At 41.3% G+C, this 14,158-nt stretch overlaps 1 protein-coding gene across 5 annotated transcripts in view; it reads left to right on the plus strand.

Moving 5' to 3' along the window:
• The window catches only part of celsr1a (cadherin EGF LAG seven-pass G-type receptor 1a), a 422,758-nt gene that overhangs the window by 176,681 nt on the left and 231,919 nt on the right, over positions 1-14,158 (plus strand). For all 5 annotated transcript variants that reach the window (XM_072241527.1, XM_072241524.1, XM_072241528.1 and 2 more), the window contains exon 3: positions 10,026-10,664. In XM_072241527.1, coding sequence (XP_072097628.1) covers positions 10,026-10,664 — 639 coding nt within the window. The remainder of the gene's footprint in view (positions 1-10,025; positions 10,665-14,158) is intronic.

The following is a 14,158-nucleotide window of genomic DNA, read 5'->3' on the forward strand; positions in this document are numbered from 1 at the left end:
TTTCCTTCTCAAAGGAATGTTCATTCCTTTAAATGATGAATGAATGTGCAATAAGGTACAACTTATGCTTCAGGTCAGAATGCCGAGGGAGCTGGACAAAACTCTTTGCCTTACAGGAAGCTGCCTTGTCAGTGCTTAATGCATTATATGGTTGCACCTGCATAACATAGACCATAAGACATGGAACAGCACAGGAAGAGGCCATTCAGCCCATCATTTTGTCACTGACTTCATCAAGACCTGTGTGATTGAGTGTGTGCCTTCGAGAACATATTGGACATGTCCAAACCGAATGCCGTGAGTTGGCCTGGCAGAGTCTGAAACATTGACAAGGCACTGATGACTTGGGTTTGTTCATCAAGTAAAAATATTGAGATTATAGAGGGAACACCAGGTGAACCTTGTAAAAGGTTTCATGAGTAGATTAAATGGCATGTTCCTGTTGTCCATTTGGCAACCTTTGCACAATAAATGTTTCCCTTAATGAAATGCCACAGCTGAAATGGTGACTAAGCTGCGCGAATAATATGACATATAATTTATCCTCCTTGTATCTTGTTGTTCAAGTTGCAACCTGAGCAGCTTGTGACTGGGAGACTGGATCACTGAAATTGTGATTCCTTTCTCATATCATCATCTAATTCTGTTAATCTGATATGAGGCAAAAGTCATGCATGCATTATGTTCTACGGTTAATTATGACCCTTCCCTAAAATGAACATAAATATTAGCATTCTTTGATATGCCTTATCAAATCTGTAGAATGATAATGTGGAATAGTCATAATAAAGGCCACACTTGTGCATTTGTACAAAATCTCTTGGCTAATTATTTTAATCAGGACCTCAGCTTTTTAAAGATATAAATAACATAGGTTTGACATATGTGACACTTGAAATAAAGTGGCTCATTAGTTTACAAACAAGAGAAAATCTGCAGATGCTGAAAGTCCAAGCAACACACACAAAATGCTGGAGGAACTCAGCAGGCCAGGCAGCATCTGTGGAAAATAGTAAACAGGTGACGTTTAGCGCAAGATCCTTCATCGACATTTTGTGTGTGTTGTTCATTAGATTACAAATTGGGTTAGAAGTTCAAGGAGGGCAAGCAAGCAGAAGAGATTCAGAACTAAACACATTATTTCATAATACTGTATTCATAATGGGTATTCTATAAACTTTGTCTCATTATTTTAATAATAATCCCATGTGAGGAAAAATATTAAAAGTAGTTCCTGTTAAGATTCTAGGATTAGGAACTTGATCAGAGATTTCTATGATGGTCTTGCCTTACTGAAGTTTGTGGCCACTTCCATGCAACTGTGCTTTTGGAGACCTTAAGCATTTAAACCAAATGCTTCCCACGTTGTTTTACTGCTGGTTTTTAAACCCGTGGTAGAAAAATTTTGGATCTATTTACATTATGTGCAATTTGGATTTATTCTACTTAAGTGAAGCAAGCCACCTTATCTTACAGAATAGCTGCACTATATACTTTTTTAATTCATCAGTCTAGTTCAGTTTGCGCCATTCTTTTACATTGGTTGCTTTCCGTAGAATCTCTCTGGATGCAACTTGTCTATTTTCGTCTTCAGTTTCCCAGCAGTCTTTTTGCATTTGAATGGGCATTTTAATCTTCAAACACCAATGACACTCTCTATCAGAAATGGTTTATTGTCTTGCTTTGGAGAACCAATGTTCTAATAAACCTCCCATTAACTGGGAGCTTTGAGCACTCTGCCACTGTTTTTATGTGCACCCGGTGCATAATCTCGGCAATATTTGCTTTAGATTCCTGTTACATAAGCCACGCAGGGTATCCATTGGGCTGTCTCAGTTTGCATGGTTTTATGTTGGAACTGCAATACGAAACTGTCAAACTTTCAATGCAATGGTATGATAAGATGAGCAAATAGTGTCCCTAGGGTAGGTGTGTCCGGCCATCAAAGGAAAGCTAGAACTGAAATGGATTTGGACATGATTCACTTTGTAGTCATGTAGTTATGTCAGATGTCATTTTTATCCATCTTGTCCAAGCATTCAAGCTAGTCATATTATTGGTATTTAGTGACAAATCCTTTTGGATGTGATGTAAACACAAGAAATTCTACAGATGCTGGAAATTCAAAGCAACATGCACACAAAGTGCTGAAGCAACTCAGAAGGTTAGGCAGCATCCGTGGAAATGGATAACGACTGTTCATTCCGTAAATGCTGCCTGACCTGCTGAATTCCTCCAACATTTTATTCATGTTGCTTTGGATGTGATGCAAATTGTTCCGAGTTCATGTGATAGGGGATTATTGTACCTTTCTCATCTGAGAAATATTGATGACAATGTGTCTTCAGCCTGCCAGTAGATACACAATGTGCATGTGATTTGGTTTTTTTGTTATACACTCCTAAAAAAAAGTACATAATAGTAAATTGTCAAAGCAAGTGGGATGAAAATATTTGATTGAGAGAACTGGTTTTCTTCTTGCTCTGTAATCTCTCTGCTAACAAATATTCTAGCTGTGGAATCCGACACACGCACACACACACAATTATACTACAATTTCTTTCAAACTATTGGTACAATGTGGGTCAAACGTGGCAAGTTATTAAACTGATCCCTGGTACATTTCTGAGTATCACTCGGCACAGCACCTCCAGATACTAAGATACTTGATAGCTGTTTACAGTTGCTAATGACCTGCATTTGCAGATGACTTGTGTATGACTGGGCTCATTGAAAAGTGTAGTTTGGAGCTTGTTTCATACTGTAGCTATCTTTATGATGAATTTAGAGGTGGTTTGCAACAGTATTATATGAGGCTGGTATCACTTCCACCCTTTTGGATAAATGAAAGCATATTGGCTCAGCACTAAAATAGATTAGTGTCATTTATCATGTGTTGTAAAAAATAATGTGAAATGTAACAATGCCATTGTAATTCTGTTTTCTCCCATCACTCTGAAGATGGATATAAAATATCCTTTGAACATCATTGTCATCCCTCAGTCTTTGCCGTCTCTAGTGCAGCCACAATTTTAGTTATTACTCAGTATCTCTGAGCACTGTTGTATACACACCAAACCATTGAGCCCATCTACATGAAACAGCATGTTACAGGAAAGCAGCATCCATCATCAGAGATTCTCAACAGCCAGGCTGTGCTCTTTTCTCACTGCTGCCATCAGGTAGAAGGTATAAGAGTCTCATTATCTCATGTTCTTATTATTTATTGCTATTTATTTACATTTGCATAACTTGTTGCCTTCTGCACTCTGGTTGATCTTTCTTTGATCCTGTTATAAGACCATAAGATATAGGGGCAGAATTAGGCCATTTGGCCCATTGAGTCTGCTCTGCCATTTCATCATGGCTGATCCATTTTCCCTCTCAGCCCCAATCTCCTTCCTTCTCCCCAAATCCCTTCATGACCAGTCAGAAATCTATTAACATCTGCTTTAAATACTTGGCTTCCACAGCTGCCTGTGGCAAAGAATTCCACAGATTCACCACTCTCTGGCTAAAGAAATTCCTCCTCATCTCCATATTAAAAGAATGCCCCTCTATTCTGAGGCTGTGTCCTCTATCTTAGATTCTCCAACCATAGGAAACATCCTCTCCACACCCATTAATTATATCAAGGCCTTTCACCATCCAACTATTTTGTAGATTTGCTGAGTATGTCTGCAGGAAAATGAATCTCTGGTGTATATGGTGACAAATGAATCTCTGGTGTATATGGTGACATATATGTACGTCAGTAATAAAATTTGCTTTGAACTGTTACATGAAGTTTAGTTTTTTTTAAATTCCCTTAATGCACAATGTTTGTGTTCTGTCATTGCTCTTCAGAGCTTTTGCAGTCCATTATATTCAGATCAGCAGATCGACATTACTTATTGTTGCTCAGCTGTGGTGATTGTCAAAGGAACTTCAGGCTTATCAACTGTAAAAACAAAAAAGATTATTGACAACAGCCTGGTCTGGAAAGAACCTTTTGATATGTGAGCCGGTATAATGTCGACGATTTTTGCAAGACACCAGGTGCCGAGGCATTTCTTGCCTGTGTGCATATGCTGCAGTTGCCTAGTTACTTGGAAGAATATGGTGAAATGGGATCTGTTTGGCACTCCCACTGTTCAAGTTAATAAAAGAAACTCACGGTGCGGAAACATTTGGAAATAATTTTTTTAAATAGTTAACTTGATGGCTTTAGGCCCAACCTATTTAGAAAAATGTAGTTGGAACATAAATCGCTGAATTCAGAACCAAGAGAATACTGGACTAATATTTGTTTCATTAACATGCACATGTGAATTTAATTTATAATTGTGCTTCCATACAACAGGATATAAAGTATAGTAGCAGTTTTCATTTAATTGCCAGGTCTGTACCTGTGGCCAACTGGCAACAATTGGGTTGGGGATGCCTTCAACTACATAACTTTGACTCCTTCACTATCCTGTTTCATAACAGCCCTCCTGCTCCTTCTGCCTGAAGATGTGTTGCTGCTTTGCCAGCCATCCACCATTTCCCACCAGTTTTCTGAGCTGCGGACATCCGAGGAACCAACAATGACCAGGGATATAGATTAGCAGAGGTCATTCAGCCATCCGGTTGGCTGGGATCCCATGGAGACTAGGGGCCAGTGTGAAAGGCAGACAATCAGAGCAACAAATCAGGTCAATATAATCGTGAGCACTCAGCAGAAACAACACCCAGTTGCACATTGATGAGATCAACTCGACTAGTGATGAGATGTTTGCGAGGCTCGGTAAACAATTCTACAAACAAGAAACTAAGAGTCTCTGTGGACGAGAGCAACAAATGCAATTATCCTGTTGCTCAACTATGCATCCTAAACCCTAATCTACAAAAAGTAACAAGATGTTATCCCTTTTCCTGGGGAAAGATTCAATATTTGAGGACCTTTTAGCCTTAGTGTGGTGGGAATGAAAGGCTCCACACACATCAGTATAGTACAAGATATGCAAAATCTAGAGTAGGCCGAATTGGGATAAGGTGAGGGGTGTCAACTGAAACAGCAAAGCAAAATTGGAACTGACATAGAATAGATCTCCATGCACAGCAAGCCAAGTTCCATGAATAGATTCTATTAGGCCTAACTGCATGGAGGTGCTCGTGTTCTGTGCTGGGTGGAACCTGAGAACACACTGAATGTTATTTACCTTGTGAAGTGAGCACTTGGAGAACACTTGTTTGGCGCTGCACTAATCATTGTGTCTAGAGCCTCAGGACTCGCTCCACCAGGTTCTGGAACAGTTACTACCCCTCAACCATCAGGCCCCTGAACAAAAAGGAATAACTACACTCACTTGCCCATCATTGAGATGCTCCCACAGCCAATGATGTCATTTTAGGGACTCTCTGTCATGATATTTCATGTTCTTGTTACATATTGCTATTTAATTTATATTTGCATTTGCGCACTTTGTTGTCTTCTACACTCTGATCGTTCATTGATCCTTATAGTCACTATTCTATAGATTTGCTGAGTATGCCAGCAGATAAATGAATCTCAGGGTTGTATGTGGTGATATATATGTCGAAGAAAGCCCTTAACTCTTGAGTGGAGTCATCAGGACACCATCATGACGGCGTTTTTTTTTAGCAGGCTTTCTTATTTTTACGAGGCCGAGTTGTTAGCGCGACGCTCAACCCAGCACAGATGGAAAGTGTGCCAGGGAGCCGGCTGGATTCGAACTTGGGAGCCTTCGCTCCGAAGTCCGGCGCTGATGCCCCTACGCCATCGGCCAGCGACATATATATAGTCTGATGGTAAAATTTACTTTGAACTTTGAGTGTTGGAAGCCGATGGGTGTAACTGCAGGCAAGTTCAGATAAAACAAAAAGAACTGTGCTTATGTAAGCTTTGAGCCCATTGTCTGTGGAAAGGAATTAGGTATCCAGTAAAACACCAGAAATAAAAGGAATGGTTTTTTTATTGCAGCTTGATAAGTTGATTTTCTCAACTCTACACCTAAGCGTGATAAATTGCCTGAGCACAACGAGTATCGCTTGGGTTACAGAGCAGTGGTAGGAGTTCCACCTAATTGACTGTCTGATGTTTGCTTTACTGGACCTAGGGCAGTCTCCAAAACTCACCTATGCAACAAATGTCTGCTTGACCCTATGCTTAAAAGGAAATTTTGCCTTACTTAATTCCACTTGTTTAATCAACTCTGGGTGTTCGAGGTGGAACCAAAAGACCCATAAGCATTTTCAACTGATAAATCTTCCATCCTCTGAAACAATTTATACCAGCTATCTTTATGGAGAATGCCAGCATCTAGTTTGCACTGGTGGCTAGAGATGTCGCAATTGCTGCTATAACTGAATGGCTATTGAAATAGTGATGATCACGTTAGCTCAAGAATTGCTTCAAGACAGATGGTCTGAAATAAACAGGTAGTAAATTATTACTACTCAACCTCCGTACAATCTGTAGGAGGGAATTTTTACGAATATTTTTCTAAAAGAAATTGTTGATGAGCCTATCCAGAAGTTATGATTCATGTGGAAATTAAAACCTGTGCAAGTGCAGAGGACTGAAATAAAAAAAACAACAGATGCTTCATACACTATGACATGTAGATGTACCCTGGTGTGACTGACAAAAGCTGAGCCACACAGAAGCTGTAACTGGGAAATATAACAGTCTTTATTCACACAGCAAAACTTCAGGGGAGAGCATCCAGGAGAGAAGATAATACTTGATTTAACTACATTTCCAATTGCTAAAATCGCCCATTAACTTCAGTATTTTGAATATAGGTAAATTTGCAGAATTATATATTTGCAATGGTAGCATGTCCCAACAAGTAGAACTCCATTGAATATGCCATAGGATGTGGGATATAAATTGCAACAGGAGATAGAAAAGGCATGTAATAAAAGCAATGTTACAATAGTTATGGGGGAGTTTTAGTATGCAGGTAGATTGGGAAAATGAAGTTGGTGCTGGAACCCAAGAATCGGAGTTTGTAGAATGCTTATGAGTTGGCTTTTTGGAGCAGCTTATGGTTGAGCCTACTATGGGACAGGCAATTCTGGATTGGGGGTTTGTGTAATGAACCAAATTTGATTAGGGAGCTTAAGGTAAAGGAACCGTTAGAAGACAGTGATGAGAATATAATAGAATTCGTCCTGCAATTTGAGAGGGAGAGATAAAGTCAGATATATCAGTATTAAAGCAGAGTAAAGAGGACTACAGAGGCATGAGAGAGGAGCTGAACTAAAGTTGATTGGAAGCGAACACTAACAGTGATGACTGCAGAACAGCAATGGCTGGAGTTTCCGGGAGCAACTTGGAAGGCACAGGATAGATACATCCCAAAGATGAAGAAGTATTCTAAGGGGAGGGTAAGGCAAGCATGGCTAACCAGGGAGTCCGATGACTTGCAAAAATCAAAGAGGGGGCATATAATAGAGCATAAATTAGTGGGAAGTTAGTGGACTGGGAAGATTTTTTAAAAACCACCAAAAGGCAACTAAAAAGCCATAAGGAGAGAAAAAAGTGAAATATAAAGGTAAGCTAGTCAATAATATAAAAGAGGATATCGGTGTTTTCAAATATATAGAGAGTAAAAGACAGAGGTGAGAGTGGATATTGGACTGCTGAAAAATAATGTTGGAGAGGTAGTAATGGGGGAACAAAGAAATGACAGATGAACTTAATAAAAAATGTTGTATCAATGTTCTCTATGGAAGATATTAGCAGTATGATCGGAATTCAAGTGTGCCAGGGGACAGAAGAGAACGTAGTTGCTATTGCTAAGGAAAATGTGCTTGAGAAGCTGAAAGGTCTGCAGGTAGATAAGTCAGCCAGACCAGATGGTATGCACCCCAGTGTTCTGAATGGGGTAGCTGAAGAGATTGTGGAAGCATTTGTAATGATCTTTCAAGAATCACTAGATTCTGGAATGGTTCCAGATGCAAGTGTCACTTCACTCTTTAACAAGGGATAGAGAAGGAAGAAAGGAAATTATAGGCAAGTTAGCCTAACTTCAGAGGTGGGAAAGATGTGGAGTCCATTATTAAGGATGAAGTTTCAGGGTACTTCGAGGCACATGATAAAGTATGCCAAAGTCAGCATGGTTTCCTAAAAGGGAAATCTTGCCTGATAAATCTGTTGGAATTCCTTAAGGAAATAACGGGCAGTATAGACAAAGAAGAGTCAGTGGACATTGTTTATTTGGATTTTTATGAGGCCTTTGACAAGGTGCTGCACATGAGGCTGCTTAACAAGGTAAGAGCCAATGGAATTACAGGAAAGATGCCAGCATGGATAGAAGATCGGCTGACTGGCAGGAAAGCAAAGAGTGAGAATAAAGGGACCTATTCTGGTTGGCTGCCGGTGACTAGTCATGTTCCTCAGAGGTTGGCTTTGTGGCCAAGTTTGCAGACTATACAAAGATAGATGGAGGGGCAGGTAGTGTTGAGGAAGCAGGGAGTCTGCAGACAGATTTTGACAGATTGGGAAAAAGAAGTGGCAGATGGAATAAGGTATAGGGAAGTGTATGGTCATGCACTTTGGTAGAAAAAATAAAGGCATAAACTGTTTTCTGAATAAGGAGAATATTAAAAAATCAAAGGTGCAAAGTGGCTTGAGAAGTGTTATGCAGGTTCCCATAAGGTTAACTTACAGGTTGAGCCACTGGTAAAGAAGGCAAATGCAATATTAGCATTTTGAGAAGACGAGAGTATAAAAGCAAGGATGTAATGCTGAGGCATTGGTCAGAGCACACTTGGAGTATCATGATCAGTTTTGGACCCCTTATCGAAAAAAAGGTGTGCTGGCATTGGAAGGGTCCAGAGGGGGTTCACAAATATGATTGCGGGAATGAAAGGGTTAACATATGAGGGGTGTTTGATGGCTCTGGGCCTGTACTCACTGGAGTTTAGAATGCAGCGTATCTTGTTGAAACTGATTGAAAGGCCTACATAGAGAGGATGCTTCCTCTAATGGGCAAGTCTAGCAGTAGAAGGCACAACCTCAAAATAGAGTGACATCCATTTAGAACAGAGATGAGGATGAATTTCTTTAACCAGAGGGTGGTGAGTCTGTGGAATTCATTGTCACGGGTAGCTGTGAAGCCAAGTCATTGGGTATATTTGAAGTAGAAGTTCATAAGTTCTTGATCATTCAGGGCATCAAAGAAGACATGAGAATGGGGTTGAGATGGATCATAAATCAACCAAGATGGAATGGTGGGGCAGACTTGATGGCCTGAATGGCCTCATTATGCTCCTATGCCTTATGATCTAACCGGTCTTAGTTCCAAAAGCCTGAGTATGAACTCCAGACACCCAAAATATACCCCTTTTGTTACAGGGTTGAGAGATTACTAACCAGAAGGTTAAGTGGCAGTACAGATCTGTCCAGAACTGTCCAGTAAATGGTAAAGATTCGCCTTGTGAATGTGTGAGAGGAACATTCGTCTGTTGTGTTTCCTTTATTTGCTTTAATGGGCAGGATCAGAATGTCCCATTCCCAATGGATGGTTTCACTCACCACAAAACATGGTAGTGGTGAGCACGATGCTGTTACAGCTTGGGGTGTTGGGAGTTCAGAGTTCAGTTCCAGCATCCTCTATAAGGAGTCTTTGTGTATCCTCCTCCCACAGTCCAAAGCCATACCAGTTATTCAGTTAATTGGCCATTGTAAATTGTCCCTTGGTTAGGCAAGGGTTAATTCCAGGGTTGCTAGTGACGCAGCTCAAAGGGCTGGAAGTACCTATTCTGTGTTTTATTGCTAAATAAATAAAATGAATCTCATGGTTGTATTTGGTGATATATATGTACTTTGATAATGAATTTACTTTGCACTTTCAACTTTGATGCATAACATAGTTAATTCAGTTGCCAGGTCATACCTATGTACGTTCTCTTTGGTTTGATCATAGTTTGAAAGTTTGGCTAGTCACTAGTAAGTCATTCCCTTAGACATTATGTCAATAGCATCAATTGTGTCAGATACTGATGGTTTCCCTCTTTCTTTCCCCTTCCAGATGGTATTCACATTATTTCTGCACTCTGTACTCTGAGAGTGACCATCATTACTGAAGACATGCTGACAAATAGCATCACTGTACGTTTGGAAAACATGTCCCAGGACAAGTTTCTGTCTCCACTCCTGTCTCTGTTCGTAGAAGGAGTTGCTGCTGTGTTATCCACAACCAAAGACGATATTTTTATTTTTAACATTCAGAATGACACGGATGTCAGTGCAAATATTCTGAATGTAAGTTTCTCTGCTCTGCTGCCGGGTGGGGTTCGAAACCAATACTTCCCTTCAGAGGATCTGCAGGAACAGATTTACCTCAACCGGACACTCCTGACCACCATCTCCACACAACGGGTCCTCCCCTTTGACGACAATATCTGCCTGAGAGAGCCCTGTGAAAACTATATGAAGTGTGTATCTGTGTTGAAGTTTGACAGTTCAGCTCCATTCATTTCGTCTGACACAGTTTTATTTCGACCTATTCATCCCATCAACGGGCTGCGATGCAGGTGCCCTCCGGGATTCACCGGGGATTATTGCGAAACAGAAATTGACCTGTGCTATTCCAGTCCCTGTGGTAATCATGGACTGTGCCGAAGCAGGGAAGGAGGCTATAACTGTGAATGCAGTGAAGATTATACAGGTAAGTGTCTCAAATGTTCCAGTTTAAATTTTTTTCTTTAAGACTGAAGATTTATTCTGTTTTGGAGCCTGTGCTTTGACGTGAAAAGTACCTTATACTCGGTGCACAAAAACAGGAAACCACTAATGGAGGAAAAGTAGATCATGCTAGAAATTTCCAGCTGATCAGGCAGAATCTGTGCAGAAAGAACCTTTGGTTGGTGTTCTTTCACTGGAATGATAACATTTGGTGGAGGGGTGGGGTGTTTAGCAGGTGTTGGGGCTACAAGAAGGATGACTGAGGAGAAACCAGAAGGGAAGGATGGATCAAGGAGAGTTTAAATGACGATTGACACTGAGGTGAGACAGAAGGGAATGACAGTGGGACAAGTCAAAGAACAATAATGGGTCCAGGGGAACTAGGAATGAGAATCAGAATTATCATTAATATCTGCAGTTATGGACAAGGTTGGCAACAGTTATCATGATCAAGAATTGTTTCGGCCTCACTGGAGTTCAGAACAATGAGGGGGGATCTCAGTGAAACCTATCGAATGTTGAAAGGCCTTGATAGAGTGGATGTGGAGAGGATGTTTCCTATGGTGGGGGAGCTCTAAGACCAGAGGACACAGCCTCAGAATAGAGGGTCATCCATTTAGAACAGAGATGAGGAATTTCTTTAATCAGAGTGTGGTGAATCTGTGGAAATTGTTGCCACAGGCGGCTGTGCAGGCTGAGTCATTGGGTATATGTAAGGCATGATAGATTCTTAATTAGTTAGGGCATGGAGGGATACAGAAAGAAGGCAGTAGATTGGGGCTGAGAAGTCATGATGAAATGGTGGAGCAACTCAATGAGCCAAATGGCCTAATTCCGCTCGTTTGTCTTATGGTCGCAGCATTATCTGCTTTCCTTTGTGCAGCATTATCTGCTTTCCTTTGTGGAAAATGCACTGCAGCAGTACATAAAGCATAGTCATTACACTTGTGTGCAGCCAACTTAATAACACCTTCAATTGCTACTAAATTTAGAAATGGCAGCCCCATCCCCAGAATGGCGATTGGCCCTCTCTGCTTTGACAACTTTTTGTGCCTCTATCTGCACCAATAAATTTCCATGCCAGAGAAGTGAAAGACCTCATGTGCATCTAAGGAGAAGAAAACACCAGCCCCCTCCCCCTCAACCACCACCAATCCCAGCCAATGTTATTGCTGCAACTGAGCACAGCAATGCCATGTGATGCTTGCTGTCCTGAGAAATCAAATGGAAATTTTTAAACTGTGAGCATGTGGTATTTTGCCATTCATTGTGGTTGATGTTATTTTACAGTTGATCTGCTGGCAGATTAATGGTACGTGAAAGTCCACTTTGCAATCAACATTTGGACCTTTGTCTTGTAAGGACGTAGTGTTCTAAATCGGGTCTAATTGTGGCAAAGTCATTCAGTTTGGCTTTTGTTGTGAGCAGGTAGCACTGTAGTCAGCTGAATTCAGTTATTGGGTGCTGGGATTAAAGGAATGGAATATTTGCTCAACCTGGGTACAGGCATTACCACCCGTGGTCTCAACCCAAAATGTCGACTGTTTACTCTTTTCCATAGATGCTGCCTGGCCTACTGAGTTCCTCCAGCATTTTGTGTGTGTTGCTTTGGATTTCCAGTATCTACAGGTTTTCTCATGTTTGTGATTACCACCCAGTATCCCACTCAAGCAACACACATCAAAGTTGCTGGTGAACGCAGCAGGCCAGGCAGCATCTGTAGGAAGAGGTGCAGTCGACGTTTCAGGCCGAGACCCTTCGTCAGGACTAACTGAAGGAAGAGTGAGTAAGGGATTTGAAAGTTGGAGGGGGAGGGGGAGATCCAAAATGATAGGAGAAGACAGGAGGGGGAGAGATGGAGCCAAGAGCTGGACAGGTGATAGGCAAAAGGGGATACGAGAGGATCATGGGACAGGAGGTCCGGGAAGAAAGACGGGGGGGGGGGGCCCACAGGATGGGCAAGAGGTATATTCAGAGGGACAGAGGGAGAAAAAGGAGAGTGAGAGAAAGAATGTGTGCATAAAAATAAGTAACAGATGGGGTACGAGGGGGAGGTAGGGCCTTAGCGAAAGTTAGAGAAGTCGATGTTCATGCCATCAGGTTGGAGGCTACCCAGACGGAATATAACGTGTTATTCCTCCAACCTGAGTGTGGCTTCATCTTTACAATAGAGGAGGCTGTGGATAGACATGTCAGAATGGGAATGAGATGTGGAATTAAAATGTGTGGCCACTGGGAGATCCTGCTTTCTCTGGCGGACAGAGCGTAGATGTTCAGCAAAGCGGTCTCCCAGTCTGCGTCGGGTCTCGCCAATATATAAAAGGCCACATCGGGAGCACCGGACGCAGTATATCACCCCAGTCGACTCACAGGTGAAGTGTTGCCTCATCCTCTGGGTCCCCCTCCCCCGCCGTCTTTCTTCCCGGACCTCCTGTCCCATGATCTTCTCGTATCCCCTTTTGCCTATCACCTGTCCAGCTCTTGGCTCCATCCCTCCCCCTCCTGTCTTCTCCTATCATTTTGGATCTCCCCCTCCCCCTCCAACTTTCAAATCCCTTACTCACTCTTCCTTCAGTTAGTCCTGACGAAGGGTCTCGGCCTGAAACGTCGACTGCACCTCTTCCTACAGATGCTGCCTGGCCTGCTGCGTTCACCAGCAACTTTGATGTGTGTTGCTTGAATTTCCAGCATCTGCAGAATTCCTGTTGTTTGCGTTTAGTATCCCACTCCATTATTTGAGAATTTATTTACACTTCTTTTTGATATGCTAATTTAAACATTGTTCAATAAATGTCTCATTGTCATGCATGGGTCAGAGCCAAGGGCCTAAATTCCTGGAAGTGATGTAAAATGTCTTTGCAAAATTCAACCATATCAAGTTGTCTATGTTAATCCAAGGAACTGTGACTCATTTTGTATCCAGTGCTGTGCCAGTTAATTAAAATCACAGGGCTGGAAACATTTAAGGACCTCTGCCAGCAATTGGCAAAATCATTGGCTTGTGCTGTGGTCGAAACCCTTTTGGAATTCTGAAAGGAAGAAAGTGCAAGAAGCTTTTTGCAGCACTTAGGATAAATAGAGGATGTGAAAACAGGTAAATGTAATTTGAGAGCAAATGAATGTTGAAGAGGAAGTACAGAACGTCTTCCTTGTTGAGAAATGTAAGAACATATGACAGAATGGAATGTCAAAGAGAATGTGTTAAGGTTGTCAATCAGGCAGTGTATAAGTAAATTTGTAAAAGGAGTATAAAGTTCAAAGTAAATTTATTTTCACAAAGTAAATTTATTTTCAAAGTACATTATATGTCACCATATACAACCCTGAGATTTATTTTCTTGTGGGCATACTCAATAAATCCAATATCCATAATAGAACCAACTGGCCATTCAACCAGTGCAAAAGACAACAAACTATGCAAATACAAAAAGAAAGAAATAATAAGTAAATAAGCAATAAATTTCCAGAACATGAGAT

This window comes from Mobula birostris, chromosome 23 (genome assembly GCF_030028105.1).
Source record: "Mobula birostris isolate sMobBir1 chromosome 23, sMobBir1.hap1, whole genome shotgun sequence".
Taxonomy (NCBI): Eukaryota; Metazoa; Chordata; class Chondrichthyes; order Myliobatiformes; family Myliobatidae; genus Mobula; species Mobula birostris.